The 24,230-nt window shown below is 43.5% G+C and overlaps 2 protein-coding genes across 5 annotated transcripts; both read right to left on the minus strand.

Annotated features, from left to right (window-relative positions):
- Positions 1–398: 398 nt before the first annotated feature.
- On the minus strand, positions 399–4,361 carry acp5a (acid phosphatase 5a, tartrate resistant). The gene is made up of 7 exons (XM_038979213.1): positions 4,271–4,361; positions 3,669–3,868; positions 3,331–3,455; positions 2,722–2,884; positions 2,258–2,440; positions 1,143–1,292; positions 399–920 (listed from the first exon to the last, which is right to left on the minus strand). The coding sequence occupies exons 1-7, from the start codon at positions 4,359–4,361 to the stop codon at positions 801–803; spliced, it is 1,032 nt and encodes a 343-aa protein (XP_038835141.1). The 3' UTR covers positions 399–800.
- Positions 4,362–7,608: 3,247 nt separating this feature from the next.
- Positions 7,609–22,112, minus strand: ilf3a (interleukin enhancer binding factor 3a). Of its 4 annotated transcripts, none has more exons than XM_038979319.1 (20): positions 22,024–22,112; positions 21,276–21,436; positions 20,526–20,640; positions 19,305–19,522; positions 18,183–18,357; positions 17,702–17,879; positions 15,969–16,066; positions 15,240–15,335; positions 14,957–15,068; positions 14,712–14,809; positions 14,330–14,441; positions 14,053–14,181; positions 13,629–13,837; positions 13,076–13,195; positions 12,588–12,713; positions 12,104–12,271; positions 10,414–10,531; positions 10,118–10,156; positions 9,038–9,436; positions 7,609–8,391 (listed from the first exon to the last, which is right to left on the minus strand). In XM_038979319.1, exons 2-20 carry the CDS (start codon positions 21,398–21,400, stop codon positions 8,258–8,260), a joined length of 2,769 nt encoding a protein of 922 aa, XP_038835247.1. In that variant the 5' UTR covers positions 21,401–21,436; positions 22,024–22,112; the 3' UTR covers positions 7,609–8,257. The 4 variants fall into 4 exon arrangements, with proteins under 4 accessions (XP_038835247.1, XP_038835245.1, XP_038835246.1 ...); XM_038979317.1 differs by having other exon boundaries at positions 9,023–9,436; XM_038979318.1 differs by having other exon boundaries at positions 9,023–9,436; positions 21,276–21,433; positions 22,024–22,089.
- Positions 22,113–24,230: the final 2,118 nt, after the last annotated feature.

A 24,230-nucleotide genomic window follows, 5' to 3' on the forward strand; every position in this document is an offset into this window, starting at 1 on the left:
GGTTCAGGGGGTCATGGAGAGACGGGCATGTATTTTATATCTAAATAGAGCAAATGTTGTTTGAAAAGAAGTGGCGCAGACGTCAAGCTGTCCAACTAAGACCAATTGGATCATGACGTTTGGACTTACGTGAACACCCTTCAGTTGAGTTATTACAGTCATCAACCCTTGTCAGAGCCTGGCCTTTGAGTCAATTAATTTAGGACACTGGAATACGCTTCGTCACTGTTTCTTAACTAGCGGTGCAGTGAAATAGCCTAATCACCAGAGGGCAGCATGTACAAGGATAAATAGATGACTTGGTCCATCAACGTCAATGTAATGGGCTAATGCTGAGGCCCAATATAGCAAGCCCTGAAAGATTGGCATCAATATGTACAAACTACAGGAAAACAAATCCAAAAGGTTATTTATTCTTTAAAACGAACACAAAAAAATCTTACATTTAAAAAAAAAAATTAAACATCCTTTCATTAATTTATTAAAATACATTATTCTCCTTTATGCTACATTCGGGCAAACTCATAATGCCAAGGTTGTTTTCTAAAAACTCATCCACCAAACATGAGCTATAATAACTGCCAGTCTGTATCCACACCTCAGCCATCCAACCTATTGTACATGGTCAATATCTAGCCCTTACGAAGGACTACATTTGAGTAAATTGTACTTTGACAGAATTGAACTGCTAAAGTAGAAGTATTGTAAAATAAATCAATGTAGTCCTTAATTTAAGGGCTAGGTCATATATACAGACACGTCAATTGTGACCGTTTACGTCGTCATCTCTTCCACATGGGCTAATCCTTGTCGTCGCTGCCATTTTGGTCATCGTCGATGTCCCTGCGTGGCAAGACAGTGCGGTACAGAGACGTCCCTTTAGCCTGGATGAAGGTGAGGGTCATCTTGTCCTTGGTTACCTTCAATACAAGACAACTTTATTGATCCCCTCAGGGAACGGCAAATGTACGTCTGAAATGGCACCCTATTCCCCATGTAGTGCACTATTGACCAGAGACTATTGAGAATAGTCTGCCATGTGACACATCCAAAGTCTGTCTTCAAGTATCAAAAACACAAACAGTATACAGATAAGACAATTCAATAAAACACTAGAATGGACAATTCTATTTATGACTGACCTCTCCGTGGACAAAGCCTCCCAGGGTAGAAGCCTGGCCTGTAAAAAACTTGAGGGTGTCTTTGGGGACATGTTGCCAGTGACGCCTGTCTGGGTCCAGGAAGTTACCGGCACCGCTTACTACATAGCCCACACCAGACTCCTTCAGGTACTGAGGAGAGAATAGGGAGGGGGAAATCAGTCAGGGTCATGTTTGGCAGAGCTCAAACATTTAAAAACAGCCACTACCTGAAAAGATATAATTGTGTTGAATATTTTTCTACAGTTAGCCATTCCGAACGATACCATGATGCAACTTAAAAACCTCTTAAGGATCCACCCTTTTTTTTCAATTTTCACCTAAAATGACATACCCAAATCTAACCTTCTGTAGCGCAGGCCCTGAAGCAAGGATATGCATATTCTTGGTACCATTTGAAAGGAAACACTTTGAAGTCTGTGAAAATGTGAAAGGAATCTAGGAGAATATAACACAATAGACCTGGTAAAAGATAATACAAAGGAGGAGAAAAAAAACTTCTGTATTTTTTTTGTACCTTCATCTTTGAAATGCAGAAGGCCATAATGTATTTTTCCAGCCCAGGTGCAATTTAGATTTGTCATTAGATGGCAGCAGTGTATGTGCAAAGTTTTAGACTGATCCAATGAACCATTGCATTTCTGTTCAGAGTTTTGTATCAAGACTGTCCAAATGTGCCTAATTTTTCTATTAATAACTTCATGTTCAAAATTGTGCACTCTCAAACAATAGCATGGTATTCTTTCACTGTAATAGCTACTGTAAATTGGACAGTGCAGTTACATTAACAAAAATGTAAGCTTTCTGCCCATTTCAGATATGTCTATGTCCTGGGAAATGTTCTTGTTACTTACAACCTCTTGCTAATCGCATTAGCCTACGTTAGCTCAACCGTCCCGTGGAATGGTCACCGATCCTGAAGGAGTTTTAACATTATCCATCAATAAATCGAGAATGCTAAAGTGACATGCTAAAGTAAACAATCTTCCATATGGCCTTCCTTGAACAGCAACCCTCTAGTTGATAGAATAGTTGGTTACACCACTAGTGGTTTAGGAGAAGACTATGCAAAATTAAGTTTCAAAACCTCCACAAACCTGCAGGTTGTGGTCGTGACCACAGAAGTATGCAGTGGCCTTGTGTTTGACCAGAAGGGGGCGTAGTCTCTTCAGGAGGCACTCTGTGGGGCCGTGCTCAGACACTGACCACACCGGGTAGTGACCAGCCACAAGCAGGAAGTCAGCCTTGGACTGTGCCATCCTCTGTTGCAGCCAGGTCAGCTGGTAGGTGGATACAGTAAATTAAGACTTAGTTATTGATCATTTCCTCTATTACATTGTTTTTTGAATTTGATGGAGAATTTGTCAGCAGTTGCAATTAATTAACCATAAGGACAAGAGAAGAATAACAAAAGTGTAAAAAGTACATCCAGTTGCAACAATGGTCAGGTTGACAGGGTCGGTGGAACAAAGAAAGTCAATAGAATCTCAAATCCTAAAGTGACTTTAAAAGTTCAAGCCAAAAACATTTTATTTAACAAAGCTCAGAATAATCTGTGTACCTGTCGGTTGGCCTCAATGGTGCTCAGGGGTCCGCGGGGCTTCTCATCAACGTAGTCGTCAGAGTTACCACACAGCATCACTGTATCCAGCATCATGATGCTCAGAGTGCGCTTGGTGTTGGGGATACGGAAGTTCAGCTCGTAGTAGTAGTGAGGGAACCGCCTGAGGGAGGATTGAGGCTCAATGAATGAAGACTGATCAATCAAGGTAGAGATAGAAACAGCTCAGTGAAACGGTCTGCATCCCAAATGGCACGCTAATCCCAACAGTGTACACTATTTTAGACATTTGGGATGCAGACTAGGGTGATGCAGTGAAAAGTGATTCTGCTGCATAATACAACATTCATGATCAACAGAGATGCGAATAAAAGTTTTTATGCTGTCAAAGACTTGCATAAGTTCTAAGCAAAGACAGTGGATAAATGAAGATGTCCCACTCAGGCCGTTTACCATTGAAAAAAAGGGTCACAGTTCCGTTCTGCTGAAGGAGTGGCTGTCCCATAGGCACCAATGCATTATCAGCTGGGTCTTGTCTGCTTAGTTCATGAACCAGAAAAGAGGAGTGAGTGAGATGTCTCGCCTCTGGTCTAAGTGTCCGTTTCTTACCATCTGTCAGACTTGCGGCTGTAGTCGATCTGAGCCTTGACGTTGCCCTTATGGTCGTGGTTTCCAGCCAGGATGTACCAGGGAATGTTGAGAGAGTCAGCCGTGTACACGCGCTCAAAGGTATCCTGAGAGGGCAGAGGTCATTTTAGACAGATTGATAAACAAGCGCATTCCCATTCTGTTTGCAAACCATACACCTTTCAAATTCCTTAAGACGTAACAGACACCGCAACTAACCATTAGGATCAGAAAAACATTCACAGCAAAGAAAGTAAAGATATTTGATCCATTTTGCCATAGCTGGAGTACAGCTGGAGTTACTCTGCTTAACAACTGACCTGGAATCTTGGAGAATCTGCACTGTTCACTCCAGAGTAGTAGAAGTTATCACCCAGGGCCAGAACAAAGTCTGCGCCCATCTGCTCTGCTATCTTGCCCATCTCCCAGGCCGTAGCCTTCTCCACCCGTGTGATGTAGGGAGGGTAGGGCACCCCGCCCCAGTCCCCCAGAGCCAGGAACCGGATGGACGTTTGGTTCTCTGGGGGAGAAACAACCACCATACATGTAGTATTATAGCCATTTAACAGACACTTTTAACCAAAGAAATGTACAGTTCAAGTGTATGAGGCCCATGCAGGAATCAAACCCATTACATCCTCCAACAAACACATAGCATCTCAGGACAAGGTAGTGTATATAGACAACTTACTATAACAGATTGATTTGTAGCCAAATGGGATGTGTCAGTGGAAGTATAACTGAAAAGCAGTGGGCTGGTGGGAGGTGCTATAGGAGGATGGGCTCAGTGTAATGTCTGGAATGGAATCAATGGAACAGAGTCAAACATGGGTTTTCCATTTGTTTGATACCATTCCATTCCAGCCATTACATGAGACAGTCCTCTTATAGCACCTCCCACCACTGTTGAAAATGTACATACTGCTGCTTTGCTCCAGGTCCTGGAAGACAGTGGGGAAGCAGTGGACCACAGTGAGGGCAGTCAGCAGGAGGGTGAACAGGGGAAGGGCCATCTGAAGGACAAAAACAATTCATGATAACTTGCTTGTCCAATGTTAGGACTATAGAAGAACTGAAAATACTCTGATATGGCACTACAGATTGTAGCATTCTCCCTGACAAAGCACAAACTACAGATTGAAACTAAAACATGCCAACTCAGCACAAGCAATAACCTCACATTGCACCAAGCATGAAAACTACCACAAGTAACCAAGGCTCTCGCATCATGTGTTGACAGACTCAATTCTCTATCTTCCCCAGAGCAAGCACCCCTTCTTGTAAGTCCAAAATGGCTGCTTATTGATTGTTAAGTGAGTTGACCAATCCCAGTTGGGACTCGCTGTTGCCAGTCAGAGTTCTAGTACCACTGTGGTAGGGAAGATAGAATACAGCTTGTCAGAGTTGACCATTCATAGCAGGTTAGGATAATTAGGTTAATGTTAGGGTTAGCTAAAATGCTAACAAATTCAACTTTTGAATTCAATTTGACATAAGCTGTATCCTGTCGAACCATGACCCAGGGAAGGGTCATGACTCGTGATCTCATCTCTCTCATGCCCGTTGTATTAGAAGTGTCAAATAATGAATCTAGCAGAAGTTTTGTACCTAACAAACTATTTCAAATAACCTACATCTCACCTACAGAACTACTTCTCCAAACCCCAGATACAGAGCAGTCAACTTTACATGAAGTAAAAACAGAAAATGCAGATCTATTTAGCAAAAAACAAATAGCCAGCCATATTCCTTATGAAAAAATCCTGAAAGTGCCATTTCTCCTACACTGAAACCCTACAGGTTGATAAGAATGTTATGTAAATACACTCACTGTGATGTTGGTGAGGTGTCCTGAGTGTCCTACTGCAGCCGGGTCAACAATGTCTGTCTATTCAGTCTCCACTCCTCTTTTATCAGATCCTGATTGAACAAAGGTAACCCCAGGGCCACCCCCAGCCACACCCAACCCCACCCCCAGCCACACCCAACCCCACCCCCAGCCACACCCAACCCCAGCCACAACCCCAGGCCAGTCTGTGATCAAGCCCAGACTACGACCATGCCACTGGAGCATGACAGTTGCTCACACTCTTCACCCGAGTCAGTCTTGGGACCAGAGGAGTGCTGGCATGTGACTGACATTGGTTATAAAAGCTAATGGTCAGACTCCACATTTTCCACCTCAGTGTTTCTCCTTTTCTATCTCTCAAACCTTTTTCTTCTCTCCTCTGTTTGCTCTCTCCTTATCCTCTGTTCACCAGTATCTTGAAGGCTTGATGGATTGCTTTTGAGCAAGGGGTCTTATTCCTTTTCTTGGAATGCACCCCCCATATGTTTGCAAAAAAAATAAGTAGTTTACTTATCAGTGCTTATAAATCACAGCTAGTTTCACTTCACTGTTTACTACTGTACATTTACCTCTATGAACCCACCAGGCCCCACCTAGCAGCATTGTGTGACCTTGCCATATTCACTCATCTGTCAATGTATGGGCAGATTCTGAGAAACATGACCTGAGAGGTCCTGAGGTCAAAGGAGCTGCACATCAATGATCTAACAGTACGTGTCAAACCACAGATTATCCATTATATTGACCAGGTACTCAATTGGCCGCTCTAACAATGAAAATAAATGTCTTCACAAATGGAAGGGATCAGGTGGGACCATTCTGGCTAATGTGTTTGGACACACCTACTCATTCCAGGGTATTCTTTATTTATTTCTACATTGTAGAATAACACAGAATAACACTTTTTTGGTTACTACATGATTCTGTGTCATTTCATTTTTTTTTGTCTTATTCCACAAATGTAGAAAATAGTAAATAAAGAAAAACACTTGAATATGGTCCAAACTTTTGATTGTTACGGTCTATCTATACACACACACACACACACACACACACACACACACACACACACGTATATAGCAGCATTGTATAGATAGATATCTATATTGATTACTTTTTCAATGCTACTTTTAACTTATCCAATCAGAGCTGTGAAACACAGAGGGACTTATGAGGTCTCCATGTTTGCAGCAGACACGATCACAGTTCAATAGAAATGCTGGTGGCGAGTGATTGATCCGTTTGATAAATTCCAATAGTGTTTTTTCTCAAATTTGTCAGTAGACTCAGAACAACCTAAGCATTACAAAACGTACATTAGATCAAATAAGCCATTACATTTTTTGTTAACCAAATTCAACACTCATTGACCTCCACACAAAAACTACTAGCTTGGCAAAAGAAAAAAAACACAGCATCTCTGGTCAAACTTATTCCATGATAACCCACAGCCTTTCGTTCCTCCCTTTTACTTGATTGATGAATTAAGGTCACTAATTAGTAAGGAACTCCCCTCACCTGGTTGACCAGGTCTTAAACAAAAAAAACAGCAGACAATAGGCCCTTCATGGAATGAGTTTGACACCCCTGTAGTAGAACAGGACAGAGAATATGTATGGAGGTTAATCAGAATTGTGGGAAAAAGCTGTGAATAAAACAGTATTGCATGTATATGGGGCTATATTAAAATGTACAATTTACACCACAATGGATGTTCTTCATTTATGTCATATGGTTTTTGAAGAATGATAAACAAGCAGACGTTCTCAATTAACTGATAGTTGTAAGTTGCAAATAAACTCTTCTAGCTACAGTACATACAGTGACAGTGGGGTATGGTAGGCCAGGCTCTAGAACCACAATGAGGAAGTGCATTCAGTGGCTATTGGCTAAGAGTAGAAACTAAAGCATAGCATACCTTCAGAGAAAGCCTTTGGGTCATTGGCTCCCAATGCATGAGCCATGATCTGCATCGTAATGTTACTTGTGAGGATCATCCCTGGTATTTTAAAGTGCTGCTCAAGATAAGCTAGCTACATAGTCTTTCTAGGCATTTAAAATGTAACCACCGCCAGTCAGGTCAACTATAGGATTCAGTCTATATTCAATACAGAACTAAATGTTATTTATTACAAGTTGGCCCGCAGCATGAAAACATGTCAGGGGATCGGTTGCCATGTGGAGAAGAAGCCTAAACACAGTAAACCTGGGTTCAATAACTACTTGATACCTTTCAAATACTTTGAGCGTTTGCTTTAGGCTGCCTGGAGTTTGAGTTTGCACATTTGGGACCTTTCTATTGTTTGCATTGCAACAGGCAAGCTCAATCAAGCACAGAAAAGTATTTCAAATAGTATTTAAACCCAGGTCTGAAAAACAGTTGTCAGTGTATGTAAAGTATGACACTTTGCTCCAAAATAAAAGTAATTTATTCTTACAAACAACCAGATACAAGCCTTTTACCGAAACCTTACAATGAAACAGCAATTAGCACATTTCCATTGCTCTTTCACATAAAAATCCAAGTTACTGTCAACTTGTTTTTTTTTACCACACTGCTGGTTAATATAATAACAGTTAAAACATAAAACAGTGATTCAAATTAAAATCGAAAAGAAAAAATGTAAAGAAAACAAGTCTTTGAAATAAGAACAGATTCTCCGTTTACATTCACATTCAACCTCGGGTGGCTTGACAACAGAAAAAGTGTTAAAAAAAGAAGGAAAAAAAAGAAAAAGAAACTTGAACAAAACAAGAAGTCTATGACCCAAGATAGCATCATTCTGAAAGCACTATTATTATTTCCTTTTTGTAATCCCTATACAGAACTGAACTACTTGTTAGACACATTTAGGTTACATTTACCACATGGTAAATAAAGAAATAGTCTGGTTTATGAAATAAAGAGACGGTGAAAATGACTGAGGGTTTAGGATTAATCAATTTTAGATCAATATAATGAAAGTAGAGAAAGACATGAGGGTCTTCTTTTCCTCTGGGGGAAGGCTTTATAGGGTTGGTGGGGGGCTTGAGAGAGGGATGTGGTGTGTGTGGTACCTCCTATTTGTACTGATAGTTCATGTTTCCATATCCTGTGGGGTAGGAGGTCTGCTGGGTCTGGGGAGTAGCAGCCGCGCCGTAGCCCTGGGCGGAGGCGTTCCCGTACATGCTGAAGCTCGATTGGTTGCCGTAGCCTACGGACCAATGAAACATCAATAAGAACAAGGCATTAAATAATCAACCAATCAGATGCTCTACTAACACTCTTTAAACAATTATTAAGACCACATTTGGATATCAAGTGACTAAAGACAGAACCAATATCAGAAATAATACCAGAATTCTCTATATATTGGTATACACACACATACAGAGTCTTCAGAAAGTATTCCCACTCCTTGACCTTTTTCACATTTTGTTGTTACAGCCTGAATTTAAAATTGAATAAATGTGGATTTTTTTGTCACTGGCCTACACACAATACCCCATAATGTCAAAATGGAATTATGTTTTTAGAAATGTAAACATTGGAAAAGCTGAAATGTCTTGAGCTAATAAGTATTCAACCCCTTTGTTATGACAAGGCTAAATTACGTTCCATTATTTAATAAGTTGCATGGACTCCCTCTGTGTGCAATAATTGTGTTTAACATGATTTTTGAATGACTGCCTCATCTCTGTACCCCACACATTATCATCATCATCCTCTGTTAGAATACTTCTGAAGGCACTGTTACATCAGCCAGTTACCGGTGTATGAATGCGTGTATGAGTGTGTGTGGCGGTAGGGGCCTCCTTTGGCCCCTTATATAGATTTTCACTCACCGAATTCCAACTCACCGTAACTGTACATTTGGCCCCCGGTGACAGAGCTGGGGTAGGCTGTACTGTACATAGAGTAGTCCACCTGTTGTTGCTGGGTCTGTTGGGCTTGAGCCTGAGCTGCAGTCAGCAGACTCTTCTTATCCCCTCCGTAGCCATAACTATAGGGGCTCTGCTGGTCCAGGGGAGGGGGCACCGACTGGTAGGCACCCAGGGAAGATGCACCGACCTGGGCTTGGGTGGTCATGGCGGCCGAGGTGGTGGAGGCGGTTATGGCCGGTGTGGTGTAGGATGATTCGGGGTAGAAGGTGCCGTAGCCGGTGGTGTTGCCGCTGGCGTCTGCCTCTGTGGAGGCGTCACCGGTGGAGGTGGTTGTAGTGGAAGCAGCCTCTGTTGCACCCATACTGTACAGATTGTCTGAGGGAGAGATGGACAATGAAGTTACGATTGTGCGATTGGTGAAAGGAGGACATTTAGTATTGGTTGGATGAACACTTGGCAAATGCTTTGAAGGGGATCTTTTTGAGAAAAACTGAGAAATGTATAGTGATCGTCTCTGTATCTCAGCCAAACAACTTCAACTAGGAAGTAAAAATACGGTTTATTTTCCTTTTAATTAGTCTTATTATACATTATTATTATGATGACAAATGCTCAACATTGTGTTGCAGCCCAGCCTCAGCATTTAAGTCAACATGATGGAGAGAGATGCTAGGGTTTAAATAAGAGAAGCAATGTGTAAGTGTTAAGACTCAACTTAGAGGCCAAGGAGGACAGAAAGCAAAGCTAGCAGTCAGGGCCCCCTTAGCCCACTTCTGGGGCCCCATTCCTCCCTTCTTTGAAGTAGGCCTAATCACTAATTCAATCATTATACAGGTGATGCAAGGGGGGCACATGGCTATCTAATTCATGGATTTCTAGTGAGTGATAGGTTAGGTGTGTTCATTTGTGTTTGGTAACTTATCTCTTTAGCCTTATCTATTCTATAGCCACTATAGTCTATTGAGTCACTGGTACCCATTTGAATTCCTTAAAAAGTACTTCCTTCAAGTATAATCATTAGTTCCCTTGACAACAGTGTGGAGAGAAGACACTTACGATAACCAGAGCCAGCACTGCTTCCATAATGGTAGTTTGCTGTTAACAAGAAAAGAGATATACATTTATTACCTTAACGCAAAGGAGCCAAAAAGAGTTGGACGATTTCCTAACAAGCTCTCTAGAACAGTCCGACTACAGGCTTATTATCTAGTCATTAACTTATTTACTAAATAATCAAAAATAAGCCATATTTGAATGATTTTCTGATAACCTCATCTCTGTGAGAACATGCTCTTAAAGACCTTAAGTCCAGTCTAGATCCAGAGATAGACAGTCCAAGTGAAGCGTCCTACTTTGGTTGTAGCTGCTGCCAGTCGTAGGCTTTCCTCGACCCCTGCCTCGCCCGCGGCCCCGGTTGTTAGGCTCCGTGTCGGTTGGAATGCCTCGAATAGTGCCAAAGCCTGGGATATGCTGTTGAGGGAGGGTCAGAGGTCACTAAAGGGTTCCTAGTCATGGTGTCTGTGTGGATTAATTAATGGCTATTCCTAGTCATGATTCTATAGTATTGTGAGGTGCATAACAGTGTGTGTACGAAAGATAAACTCAGCAGAAAAAGAAATGTCCCTTTTTCAGGACCCTGTCTTTCAAAGACATTTGGATTTTTACAAACTAACTTCACAGATCTTCATTGTAAAGGCTTTAAACACTGTTCCCCATGCTTGTTCAATGAACCATAAACAATTCATGAACATGCATCTGTGGAACGGTTGATTAAGACAGCAATTAAGGAAATTAAGGTCACAGTTATGAAAACTTAGGACACTAAAGAGGCCTTTCTACTGACTCTGAAAAACACCAAAAGAAAGATGCCCAGGGTCCCTGCTCATCTGCATGAACGTGCCTTAGGCATGCTGCAAGGAGGCATGCGGACTGCAGATATGGCCAGGGCAATAAATTGCAATGTCCATACTGTGAGACGCCTAAGACAGGACGATCAGCTGTCCGTGCTCGCAGTGGCAGACCACGTGTAACAACACCTGCACAGGATCGGTACATCCGAACATCACACCTGCGGGACAGGTACAGGATGGCAACAACAACTGCCGAGTTACACCAGGAACGCACAATCCCTCCATCAGTGCTCAGACTGTCCGCAATAGGCTGAGAGAGGCTGGACTGAGGGCTTGTAGGCCTGTTGTAATGGTGAGGATCCTCACCATTACATCACCAGCAACAACGTCGCCTATGGGTACAAATCCACCGTCGCTTGACCAGACAGGACTGGCAAAAATTGCTCTTCACTGACGAGTCACGGTTTTGTCTCACCAGGGGTGATGGTCGGATTCGCGTTTATCGTCGAAGGAATGAGTGTTACACCGAGGCGGAGGGTCCGTCATGGTCTGGGGCGTTGTGTCACATCATCATCGGACTGTGCTTGTTGTCATTGCAGGCAATCTCAACGCTGTGCGTTACAGGGAAGACATCCTCCTCCCTCATGTGGTACCCTTCCTATAGACTCATCCTGACATGACCCTCCAGCATGACAATGCCACCAGCCATACTGCTTGTTCTGTGCGTGATTTCCTGCAAGACAGGAATGTCAGTGTTCTGCCATGGCCAGCGAAGATCCCGGATCTCAATCCCATTGAGCACGTCTGGGACCTGTTGGATCGGAGGGTGAGGGCTAGGGCCATTCCCCGCAGAAATGTCTGGGAACTTGCAGGTGCCTTGGTGGGAGAGTGGGGTAACATCTCACAACAAGAACTGACAAATCTGGTGCTGTCCATGAGGAGATGCACTGCAGTACTTAATGCAGCTGGTGGCCACACCAGATACTGAATGTTAATTTTGACCTCCCCTTTGTTCAGGGACACATTATTCAATTTATGTTAGTCACATGTCTGTGGAACTTGTTCAGTTTATATCTCAGTTGTTGAATCTTGTTATGTTCTACAAATATTTACACGTTAAGTTTGCTGAAAATAAACGCAGTTGACAGTGAGAGGACATTTCTTTTTTTGCTGAGTTTATATCATGTCTTACCATGGAAGTGTATGTGACTGGTTTCTTCTTCTTGGGGTCAGAGTGAGGGTTATAGTAGGGCCCCGTCCCCTCTGGGAAAAGTTTGTCCAAAGCAGCTAAGGCTGCGTAGGCTTTGGCCTCCTTCTTGTTGGAGCCTCGACCTTTGAACTTCTGTCCATCTACCTCCACCTGTGAGTGGCGGAGGTGGTAACAAAGAGACACATGCTGGTTACTGTGTTTCCACATCCTGCTCTGTCAACTACATCTGGGCCCATATTCATAAAGCGTCTCAGAGTGGTAGTGCTGTTCTAGGATCGTAATGAATAAGATTCTACATAAACATGGGGGACCTGATCCTAGATCACCACTTCTACTCTGAGATGCTTTGTTGATACAAGCCCCAACCTTACTGGTTATTCATCTACTGTAGTTTCCAAATCCTTGCGCAATGAATCGATAGGATTGTCCCAAGCGTGCAAACCCCGCCCATCTGCCACTGACTGACCTCCATGACGAAGCATTTGTCATGGCTGCCCCCGGTCTCAGCAGAGAGCTCGTACTTCAGGCTGCGTCTCTTCTCGTTCAGCTCCATCACTGGGTTCTTCCCGTGCTTAGTGAGGATGGGACCGTTCTGATAGTATGGAAGACATAGCAGAACAGTCAAGTCCAATGAACATCAAGTCTATTGCAACATAACTGCTTTATAACTGCTTTATGAAAGTATTCTGTGAGATTCTGGCATTTAAGACCTTGTTCTACGTACCCAGAGTCAGATAAACTCACGGATACCATTTTTATGTTGTTGCATGCAGTAGGAAGGAAGGAAGCGGTAGTTTCGCAAGCTAATGCTAACTATCGTTAGCGCAATGACGAAGTCCACAGGTACAGTAGCAATGCTTTGTGCTGCTTTATGAAAGTATATTAAGTCAACCATTTTAAAAAGTAACAGGGAAAAGCCAGAGAACATGGGAGATATGAAGAGAGAATGACAACCTCGTCAGATGCCATGGACGCATCACTTGCTGTAGGTGTGGATGGTACGTTGGCTCCTCCCTCTTCGCCTGGTTCAATCTTCACATCCGCCCCAGTGGGCAGGCCCAACTTCTGCAGGACCTGAGACGGACAGGGAGCGAGAGGACTTGGTGGACGGCAGCCATTATAGACAGAGTCAATACAGATGACAAGGCATTCAATGCAAAAGCAGTGGATTACATTCTTGGAGAACATTCTTGGAGAACAATGACATAACACTTTGATGACAGCAAGCGAAGGTTACAGAGAGGAGAAACACTACTCTTTCTTTCAAAGAGAGTAACATTTGATTTCAGGGACCAACTTGTGTTGTACCAGTTAACCACCATCTTAAAGGGATAGTGCGATATGTGTCTAGTTACCCAGAGTCGTGGATACCATTTTTATGTCTCTACGTGCAGTATGAAGGAACTTCCAGGTAGTTTTGCACGCTAATGCTAACTAGTGTTAGCGCAATGACTGGAAGTCTACTGGTACAGCTAGCATGTTTTCGCCTAGGCATACAATCCCTTACCTTGGCAGCTAGGTGGAGTTTGGCGGTGCGTTTGGACGGCCCCGAGGCCTCGTATGTATCGCCGTCCACGTCTACGGACATGGTGAACACCGGGAAGTGCACTGGACCGCTCTGACCCGTCAGACGGTACTGCAGACCAGGCTTGTGCTGGTTGAGACGCATCAGGGCGTTCATGGCCATAGGAGAGTCCCCGGGCTTCTCTTCTGTGGCTGGGGGAAGGGAGAGTGAAAGAGAGACAGGGAGAGATAGTGAGAAAGAGATAGATGGGGGAGAAAGAGAGATGGGGGAGGGGGGAGAAAGAGGGGGAAGAAATAGAGAAAGAGGGAGAGAGCATATCAGAACAGGAACAAATGTAACCTCCTCAGAGCCTCAATGGTAGAATAGCTACGAAATATCCCATTCGAAGACCACTTCGGATACATACACGACTTCCTAGGAAATTTAGGATATTTCTGGAACTTCTGAGACTTCCTCTTCTTGCTGTCGTCTCCCCCTTTGTCCGCGGCATCATGAGGTCTCTTGGGAGGGTAGGTGGAACTGGCAAGGATCTGAGCTGGTAGGGACATGGAAAAGGGACAAGGTTCAGGAGAAGTTCAAATTCACAACACGTCAAGACTACTACTAGACAGCTAATATGAAAGTCACATTTGAGAAGCATGGGACAGGCCAGGAAGATAGCCAAAAACTGAGGAGATACTAACAACCGTAGTTTCTGAGACCTGGCCCTATGGTCCTCCTTGGTTCCCTGGCAGGCAGGGAATCCATCCCCAGCACCTTGTACAGCTGTCCGAACGCAGACAACCTTAGGGCATGCTGACAGGGAAAAACAAACATAGAACACAGTCAATCACAAAAGGAAGCACATGGGAGAGGATAACACAATTGATATTTGATATTCTACCTGGGGCGTGTTTAGGACACAACATAACAGAACTTTCAGTGACAAAAATCTTGTGTAGAACAGATATTATTGTTTTTCAATTAGAGTAGGGAATCATGTCAGCTCCATTTGTTACAATTCTACCTGGAACGTTATAGGCATAAATATTTCACCTAACCGAATAAAACTGAAGCCTGTTTCACCTGGGCACTCTGTGTAATGTCCTCACGTTGCTGAGTGTCCAGGTGGCTGATGGCGTCCACCTTCTCCTTCTCACAAGGGTCCTTGATACCCGGACCGTCTTTGGACAACAGAAGAACATTTGAATTAGTTTAATTTGGTGGACGTCATTTCTACATTGTTCTGAGAGGTGTTCCGCAAGGCTATGCTCTAGGCCCTATATTTTCTCTATTTACCCGATACAGGTCTTTAGGGATAAAAGACTTACCGGCCATCAGGATTCCAGACGCCAAGCACTCTAGAACTCTGCGGAAAGACTCTCCTGCTCCCATTGGCCGATCGCATGTTCCAATGGCCTTCTCACACAGCAGCTCTAAAGGCTAGACAGAACAGAGATAAAACAGTAGATAATGAATCTAGTTCAGGCCTGGATCCCACCGCTGCCACCAAATGTAATAATATTTATTTTCTCATATTTAGTCATTTATTGTATGACATGTATATCATTATAGTCAATATTACCTGTATTATATTAGTTTGACTTGACTCACCCATCCTCTGAGTGGAGCCCAGGTGGGGACGCGGTTACACAGGTCTCTCATAATACGGATCACGATGGCGGCCGACTTCAGGTCGTTGACCTTAGCCTGAGAGAGACAAGCACGGGCCGAGCTGAGTCAGAGGGTGCGATATCCAAAGACCTACCTACCTAGAGCACTGGCAAATTAAATAAATAAAAAGGGGTGCAATATTTCAGTAGCCTCGCGAGCCGCATGATCCCGCGAGCTTACATGAATGCGCGCTGCAGGCAGCTCACGAGGCTAATATTCCTGGACAGCACAAAGGAAAAGTGTGATACGAGTCGAATTCAACCAATTGTGTAAGTACTGAGTCATCAGGAATATTGCACCCAGAGGTAGCATAGGAAGGTTAGTGCAGTATCCCTCCAATATACCATTGGGGCCAAACACTTAATTATGAGGGAAAGGGGATACCTAGTCAGCTGCACAGCTTAATGTATTCAACCAAAATGTGCATTTAACCCAACCCCTCTGAACGAGCGATGGTTACATAGTGTGTAGGGATCCTTAAAAACAACGTAGCTACAATATCAGTTGTACTAGCAAATAACAACAATATAGTTCCAAGGAAGCAGAATGAAATCATAGAAAACAATGAGGCATTGTGAGAGCATACAAACTCACAACTCATTATGGGACAAGGCAGAATAAAAGGCACATTTGAACACTTTATTTGACAAGTAAAGACGAGATGCAAACCTGGAACCACTTGGCGTGGCGGAGAGATGCCAAGGCAGTTAGGCATTTCTGCCTGTCCAGAACGTCCGCCGGCGCGTCGCTGTCGACCGTTAGCTTTTCTATTGGTCGATGGGTGGGACAAGAAGACAAGGTACGGTTTGACCAAGGGGGGGTTCTGTCTCGAGGCTCGGGGAGGGGGCAGCTTTTCCCAAGGCAGGACAAGGACTTCTACATCTGTATTGCTTGCTGTTTGGGGTTTTAGACTGGGTTTCTGTACAGCACTTTGTGACATCGGCTGGTGTAAAAAGGGCTTTATGAATAAATTTGATTGAAGGGGACTCCCCGCATTTATAGAGAATGGACTTACCCACCTACCCTGTAGCACAAAACCCTATGCTAGGTCTAAGTGATGAGAGTGTACTCTAGCCATCAGATTCACAGTGGGTACCAGAGCATAATATTTCTCAATATAAGGTTTTGCTCGGGGGATTTCTTAGTCTTAATCAATCCTAGTCTTAGTACCCCTTCCCTCCGCCCCAGTGGTTTGGGTCATGCTGCTCTGCACCTTTCCGAGACAGAATGAGAGGCCAGTTGGTCAAAGGTCCAGCGTCCCTAAAAACTGACACACTAGAAGGCTTAGTAAGAGAGAATCAATCAGGTTTGGAATTACTGTACAAGGCAGTTGGAATCAGAATGCATCTGTGGTCGGCTCGGTACTGCAGCAAAACTGATGACTGCTTGGCTTCAGCTTGGCTTCCCCCAGCAACCAAATCTGGTCTTGATCCAAGACAAGGCCATTCTCTTGGAGGACGTAGCTACTAAAGCAGATTGAACTCAAAATGCCCTTTTTATGACTTTTAATTAGATCACATTCATCCCTTTTGCCTCTCACATACACCCCCATGCATTACTCACTCACACACACATATTGCTCTCTCTCACATACACTTTCCCTTCCATATCCTTTGCTTGTGACTGGTTGTGTTCCCATTCAACCAGGCAGGTCAAAGGAAGGGTTCAAAAACATTACCTGTCATGCCGATCAGTTTTGCTGCAATACAAGCCTCACGTTACACTGTTCTGCATTAAAAACACATGCAATCAAATCTATATCCGCGCATTGGCTGGCATTCTCAGAAAAGCCTTCATTTCTTAACTTGAACAATACAATTAACTGTAAATTAAGTCGTACATTACTGTTATTAAAATCACCAAAAACATTATTACACAATGCATTATTAACGACTAAAAGAGGCATTGTAGCGATGAAGATTGTCGCCGTTTTGTTACATAATTACAGCGAATAGAAGAACTCCGAGCTCCAGTGAAGAACCAATCAGATTGTTTGTTCACTGGCATCGGTTCTAAAGTAGCCACTGTGCAGGTTCCACTAATCTCTATATTGACTGATCAGGTATTTAAATGGTGTCTCAGTGTATGGATCAGTAGGGAGCTGCACAGTAACATGCTTTAAGTGAATAGTAACACACAGATTATCAGCTGTTGCTGTAGCTGATCTGAAGTTGCCTGCTGTTAAGTGCAGTCCAGGGCTGCCTACATTCAGCAAAGCACAATGTTGTGGAACATTGCAGATAGAAATATCACACATAATATCTATTGGTGCACATATCTATCACAAATAGATCTCTACATCATATTTCTATCTGAGACGTCCCACAACGCTGTGCCCTGAACACAGCCGTGGTAGTGTTGGGCAGTCCCAGCCTCCTGGCCTGGTTTGAGGCTGGTCATACCTCCAGGTGGTCCCTCCAGGGGGGTGGTAGCTTCGGCACCCTCTGGCTCAGCCTCCATGCGGATCATGGGGGAGGTCAGGTGAATGGTTAGGGTCAGGACGGGCTCCTTGATGCTCTTGATCACAATCTCCGCCTCCTCTGGGATCTGGGTGACCTCATACTTGTCCTCTGTGACGAGCTTTAGTAGAGTTGGAATGATGGGAAAATACATCAGTTAGGATTTTGGCTTACAGAAGGGTTGGCTTGGCTTACAGTACAGTACAGAAAGAGAGACAATATTAGCATAGAGGCAGCACCTTTCACAACCAAAAATACCTTAGGTCCTATTGCAACTCTCTCGGTCACTCTCATACTCTCACTTCAAAATTACCAGAGAGACGTTAACATCATCGAAGGATATCGGTCTCCATTGGGAAAGAGGTCTTCTGAGCGAAATGGGACTTCCTGGTTGAGTAAAGGTTAAATGAAATAGACACACTACCTCAATCTGGGTGGAGAGGTTCTCAGCCACCTTCTTGAGCAGGGTGACAGTGGGTTTCTCAGTGCAGAGCAGCACCAGCTCCAGGTCCATGTCTCCCTTCAGCAGCAGGCCCTTGGCCACCAGGCCCACCCTCATCACCCCACGCAGGATACGCTCTGGAGGGGGAGCCACCTCACTGGGACAGGGGAGGGAGTACCAAGGAAATGCTTATTCAGAGACAAATGCAATAAGTAAATCTACAAGATATGAAGAACCACACATTTCCAAGATAAGATGTACTGTTATCCTTCACTTCTTTCTTTCTCTCTCTAAAAATGCATCTTGCCTTCCTATGTTGAAGTATTCATTACATTTTAGACTTTTAGCAGATGCTCTTATCCAGAGTGACTTACAGGAGCAATTAGGGTTAAGTGCCTTGCTCAAGAGCACCAACAGATTTTTCACCTAGTCGGCTTGGGGATTCGAACCAGCGCCCTTTCGGTTACTGACGAAACGCTCTTAACCACTAGGCTACCTGCAGCCTAAGAGTCACAGATCTTAATTGCTTGGATTAGTGAAAGTAATAGGATGTTAATCCTGCTCTCAGCATCAAGCTGAGCTTAACTCAAGGAAATGACGAAAGAAGCGTTTCCAAACAAATCAAATCAACCTTTATTTGTCACATGCGCCGAATACAACAAGTGTAGACTTTACCGTGAAATGCTTACTTACAAGCCCAACAGTGCAATTCAAGAAAAGTTAAGAAAATATTTACCAAGTAGACTAGAGTAAAAAGTAATAATAAAAAGTAACACAATAAGGAGGCTATATACATGGGGTACCGGTACCAAGTCAGTGTGCGGGCGTACAGGTTAGTTGAGGTAATCTGTACACGTAGGTGGGGGTGAAGTGACTATGCACAGATAATAAACAGCAAGTAGCAGCAGTGTACAAAAGGGGGTTGAAGCTGTTGAGGAGCCTTTTGGTCCTAGACTTGGTGCTCCGGTACCGCTTGCCGTGCGGTAGCAGAGAGATCAGTCTATGACTTGGGTGACTGGAGTCTCTGACAATTTTATGGGCTTTCCTCTGACACCGCCTGGTATAGGTCCTGCAGTACCAGGGTCTTTGATCAGTCTTTCTTACCTCTCCTCTGCCCCCTCCACAGGTACAGGCACCACCCCGACTCCGGCCTCCACATCCAGCAGGTCGGAGACGGTCTTGAGGGCACACTCTACGTGGGAGATGACTGTCTGCACCGCCTCCAGCTCCTCAGACGATGGGTACACCGCCGCGTGCTTCGCCATCATGTGGCGGTCGTCGCTCACGAAGATACGCATGGGAGGCGTGCGCACCGGAGGGGCCTGGAAGAGAGAAGGTAAGATGGAAAAGGGTAAGTGAGATGTGGGTCGTGTTCAGTTGGGCACACAGCAGGAAAACGGTTTGTAAGGGAAAACTATGTTCTTATTGTAATAAAATCAACCGTGCATCTTGCCTTTTTAAATGCCCGGCCATCTTTAGACAGCTGTTCGTTCCACAACACAAAATTCTAAAACAGTTTTGTATCCTCTAGTCTCTCCTTATATTGGCTGTTAGATGTGAAGTAGGCTTATTTTACTTTAATGCTTTTGGGTAAAGTTTGTTAACTTAAAAAAAAAAAATTATGGTATTAAAACAGTTATTTTATTTTCATGGCGGTCTTCATGCATAATTGTCGGTTACATGATTATACAGTTACCATGCCAGCCCTAAGCACTGCTTTAATTTGTTCCAATGGAATAGGATGTGTATGAATGATCTGGAAAACCAGTATGACTAGTAAGTACAAATAGACTGAGGGGAAAAACTGTGACTGGAAAATTATAGTTACTGTATCATCTACAACTTCTGCATTTACATGCCTCTTAGCAAGAGGGGAAATAAAATATTTTATTAATGGCCATCATGTTGGAAACAAATCATAGGACCATTTGTCCAACATATCAAAGTAGGTGCAATTGGCTTCTCGTGTTGGCCTATAAACAGCATGCACAGCAGAGGAGGCTGGTGAGGGGAGGACGGGCTCATAGTAATGGCTAGAGCAGAGTGAATGGAATGGTATTAAACACATCACAGTTTCCAAGGGCTTGATACCATCCCATTCACTCCATTCCAGCCATTATAATGAGCCATCCTCCCCTCAACAGCCTTCTGCGCTGTACAGGTGAAACAAATTGTTCTTCAAGTAGAACTCAACACCTAGGGATAATTCTGATTCTCCAATCGTTGTGTTCATGCGGAGGTGACAGGCATTAGCCAGCGCTACATTCACACACACAGGGAATTTGTATTGACATGAAGAGAAACGGTCGAGGTGGAAGTTTGAACCTCAGTTTGGGGTCGGTTCTCCTCGATCTCCTGTATGGCGGCGATGTACTCATCGTACTGCCTCAGCTCCTCCTCGTAACAGAGACAGTCATACCAGTAGCGCAGCTCCTCATATCTGGGAGGGGAGAGAGACACAAAGTAGTTAGAATAGAAACCAATTACAGCACTAAATTCACCTCTGGAGATTCAACATCGACCAATTTTGGAAGAGATTAGTGCAACCTTTGGAGAGAATTGAAATGCCTTGTGTGTAGAAATACTACATTGTAGTTGTCATAATGTAACATTATTATAACCAGGTGGAGTAAGTATAAAAGGCATGGATGAGAGAAGGAACTGCTCTTTAGTCAGTGTTCCTTGCATTTCCCCCCATTAATGGTTAAAGGAAAATTCCACCCAAAAACTCTTAATCCATTGTTGATATAGTCCCAAAATATTTTGCATGTCAGAAATAGAGTTTCAGACATATAACTTTCAAAATACATAAATACAGCCAGTATGATGCATTTTGCACCATATAATGCAAATCCATCATACCTGCTATATTTTTGTATTTTGAAAGTTATATGACTGGAAAACTCTATATTTCTGACATGCAATACATTTTGGGACTATATCAACAATGGACTAATGAAACAAATACCCAAATATAGTTTTAGGTGGAGTTTTCCTTTGAGGTTAGGATTGGGGAGGGGATGTGGATCCTAGATCTGTACCTCGTTGAAACTTCACCCTGGAGCGAAACAGTACCTGTCAAAGTCGTGTGGTAGCAGGCGGTGGCCTCGCTGTATCAGGCTGTCCCAGTACAGGAGCTCTTCATAGGCCTGCCGTTCGTCCCAGACTGCATCTGGCACTGGCTCTGCTGCCATAGCCATGAGCTTGTCTTTTTACTGCCACCTGTATGACACCTGCTGCAGCCAGAGAAACAGAAACACTGAAAATCACTCTCTCTACAATGTACCACCTCATGACAAACACATGGTAAAGAAAACTATATACAGTTTGTATAAGAACATTTGGTGAAACTGAAGTTAGTGTGACGTACGACAGGCTTGTACATCACGTGACATCCCCGAGGTAACTACCTAGCTAACATTCGTAAACATACCAGGCAGTTGCACAACGACGTGCAGGTAAACTATGCTAACTAACTGTTTGTTTACCACCAAATGTGTAAGCAGCTGTCCATACCGCTTTTGGTAATTTGGTTTTAAAACAACAAAAAAACAAATTAAACACGCTGCAAACCAATAATTATTGGGCTAACAGAATTTGTTTTCAACCTGCTGTGCCGACGCCATTTTTTATGGCAAGATAGCTAGCATGATACTACCAGATCAGATACCGTACCAGATGCTGTAGTTAGCAAGGTAAGCTAATACTTTTTTGACGTTTAATTCAGCACATAACTGCAATTAAATACATCGCTAGCAGAATGTCTGTATTAATGTACAAACACTAAAGTAACAACCTTTTCTAGATCGTTAAAAACACTCACCTGAGAAGGAAGGAGGCACGGTAATGTCGCGCTGTTTGGGGGCGTGGAGCTGCGCGGTGTCGCGCAATAATGACGTCTTTTAGCAACACCTTGCTGGCTTCTTCTTCTGTGGGACAGTGGCGAACTACAGCCCTAAAAGGTGTATTGCCGCCACACAGTGGACGGTTTGAAAAACCAAAACAAGGTAAAAATAAAATCCATATGTGATAGGGAAACTAACTTAATACACCTAAATAAAAATAGTACATTGACATAAAGAAAACAAAACTCCTACTTCTTCCTTCTTTCAAATCTCCATATCTCGGCTTGTGACAATATTCAATATAACTCGTCCGCTGAGAAGTCTTCCAGTCGCAGGAACCGCTCCGCCACATCCACAATGATACCTATTTTCCCAGACCTTCTCGCCACCTTGGCATTGCCATTAATCACATTAATCACCATAGAAGGCCACCTTCTTAACCTTTAAAATGCTAGGTCCTGCTGGTGAAAGGCAACCCGTGAAGGCCTATCTACCACCATCGACTCTTCAGGAGCACCTTTCAACCCCTCAACCCTTTTAACAGCGGCTGCATATGAAATGCTCTGGACAGACCTGAATTTGGCCACCTCATTCTCTTTCACTCTTGTAGGGTAATTGAAAGATGTAACTTCATGGTTCCCACCACAATTGCAACATGTCACATTTTCCTCACTTTTAAAACACATGATATGATCTTTTCCACAACTTGGACATCTCGGCTTCTCCCTTCTGCAAACACTTGAAACATGACCAAAAGCTTTACAATGGTCACACTCCATTGGTCATGGGATAAATGCTCTGACTATGTAGTTAATATACCCCAACTGCGCTTGAGTAGGGAGAGACTCCATATCAACAAATAAAAGAACAGATAAACTCTTCACTTTTTCACCATTCATCACACCATTCATCCGACGTGCATCAATCACTCTAGGAATATTTTTAATCTCTTCAAAATCGACTTCTCACGAGATGCCAGATATAACCCCCTTGAGGGGTGCCCTGTTCCGAAGAGACACACACGACACTTCAAACTTATCAAATCGGGTGAGACGCAATGCACGTTCCTTCTGATCCGCAGAAGCACAACAACTCTAAACAAGCCGCCTCTCGTGATCCTCACAGCCTTCACTTTACCCAGCACGTTCTCCACCAGTTTGGATATCTCAAATAACACCTGGCTGCCACCTACTGTAGGCCGTATCTAGGGCATATCTAGGCCTACAGTAGGTGGCAGCCAGGTGTTATTTGAGATATCCAAACTGGTGGAGATACAATTGAAGTCGGAAGTTTACATACACCTTAGCCTGACATTTAATCCTAGTAAACATTCCCTGTCTTAGGTCAGTTAGGATCACCACTTCATTTTATGAATGTGAAATGTCAGAATAAAGTAGAGAGAATGATTTATTTCATCTTTTATTTATTTCATCACATTCCCAGTGGGTCAGAAGTTTACATACACTCAATTAGTATTTGTTAGTATTGCCTTTAAATTGTTTAACTTGGGTCAAACATTTCGGGTAGCCTTCCACAAGCTTCCCACAATATGTTGGGTGAATTTTGTTCCATTCCTCCTGACAGAGCTGGTGTAACTGAGTCAGGTTTGTAGGCCTCCTTGCTCAGACACACTTTTTTAGTTCTGCCCACACATTCTCTATAGGATTTAGATCAGGGCTTTGTGATGGCCACTCCAATACCTTGACTTTGTTGTCCTTAAGCCATTTTGCCACAACTTTGGAAGTATGCTTGGGGTCAATGTCCATTTGGAAGACCCATTTGCAACCAACCTTTAACTTCCTGACTGATGTCTTGAGATGTTGCTTCAATATATCTACATAATTTTCCTGCCTCATGATGTCATCTATTTTGTGAAGTGTACCAGTCCCTCCTGCAGCAAAGCACCCCCACAACTTGATGCTGCCACCTCCGTGCTTCACGGTTAGGATGGTGTTTTTCAGCTTGCAAGCCTCCCCCTTTTTCCTCCAAACATAACGATGGTCATTATGGCCAAACAGTTCTATTTTTGTTTCATCAGACCAGAGGACATTTCTTCAAAATGTACGATCTTTGTCCCCATGTGCAGTTGCAAACCGTAGTCTGGCTTTTTTATGGCGGTTTTGGAGCAGTGGCTTCTTCCTAGCTGAGCGGCCTTTCAGGTTATGTCGACATAGGACTCGTTTTA

This window comes from Salvelinus namaycush, chromosome 39 (genome assembly GCF_016432855.1).
Source record: "Salvelinus namaycush isolate Seneca chromosome 39, SaNama_1.0, whole genome shotgun sequence".
Classification (NCBI taxonomy): Eukaryota; Metazoa; Chordata; class Actinopteri; order Salmoniformes; family Salmonidae; genus Salvelinus; species Salvelinus namaycush.

Coding starts and splice junctions, on each gene's coding strand:
- ilf3a (XM_038979317.1), bottom strand. CDS start 21,400: ATGGCTATGGCAGCAGAGCCAGTGCCAGATGCAGTCTGGGACGAACGG. Junction 19,523..20,525: donor AGAACCGACCCCAAACTGAG/GTTCAAACTTCC, acceptor TCTCTCTTCCAG/GCCCCTCCGGTGCGCACGCC. Junction 12,714..13,075: donor CGTCCATGGCATCTGACGAG/GTTGTCATTCTC, acceptor CCATACTATCAG/AACGGTCCCATCCTCACTAA.
- acp5a (XM_038979213.1), bottom strand. CDS start 4,361: ATGGCCCTTCCCCTGTTCACCCTCCTGCTGACTGCCCTCACTGTGGTC. Junction 2,885..3,330: donor AGCCGCAAGTCTGACAGATG/GTAAGAAACGGA, acceptor ATCCTCCCTCAG/GCGGTTCCCTCACTACTACT. Junction 1,293..2,257: donor GTCACGACCACAACCTGCAG/GTTTGTGGAGGT, acceptor TTCTCTCCTCAG/TACCTGAAGGAGTCTGGTGT.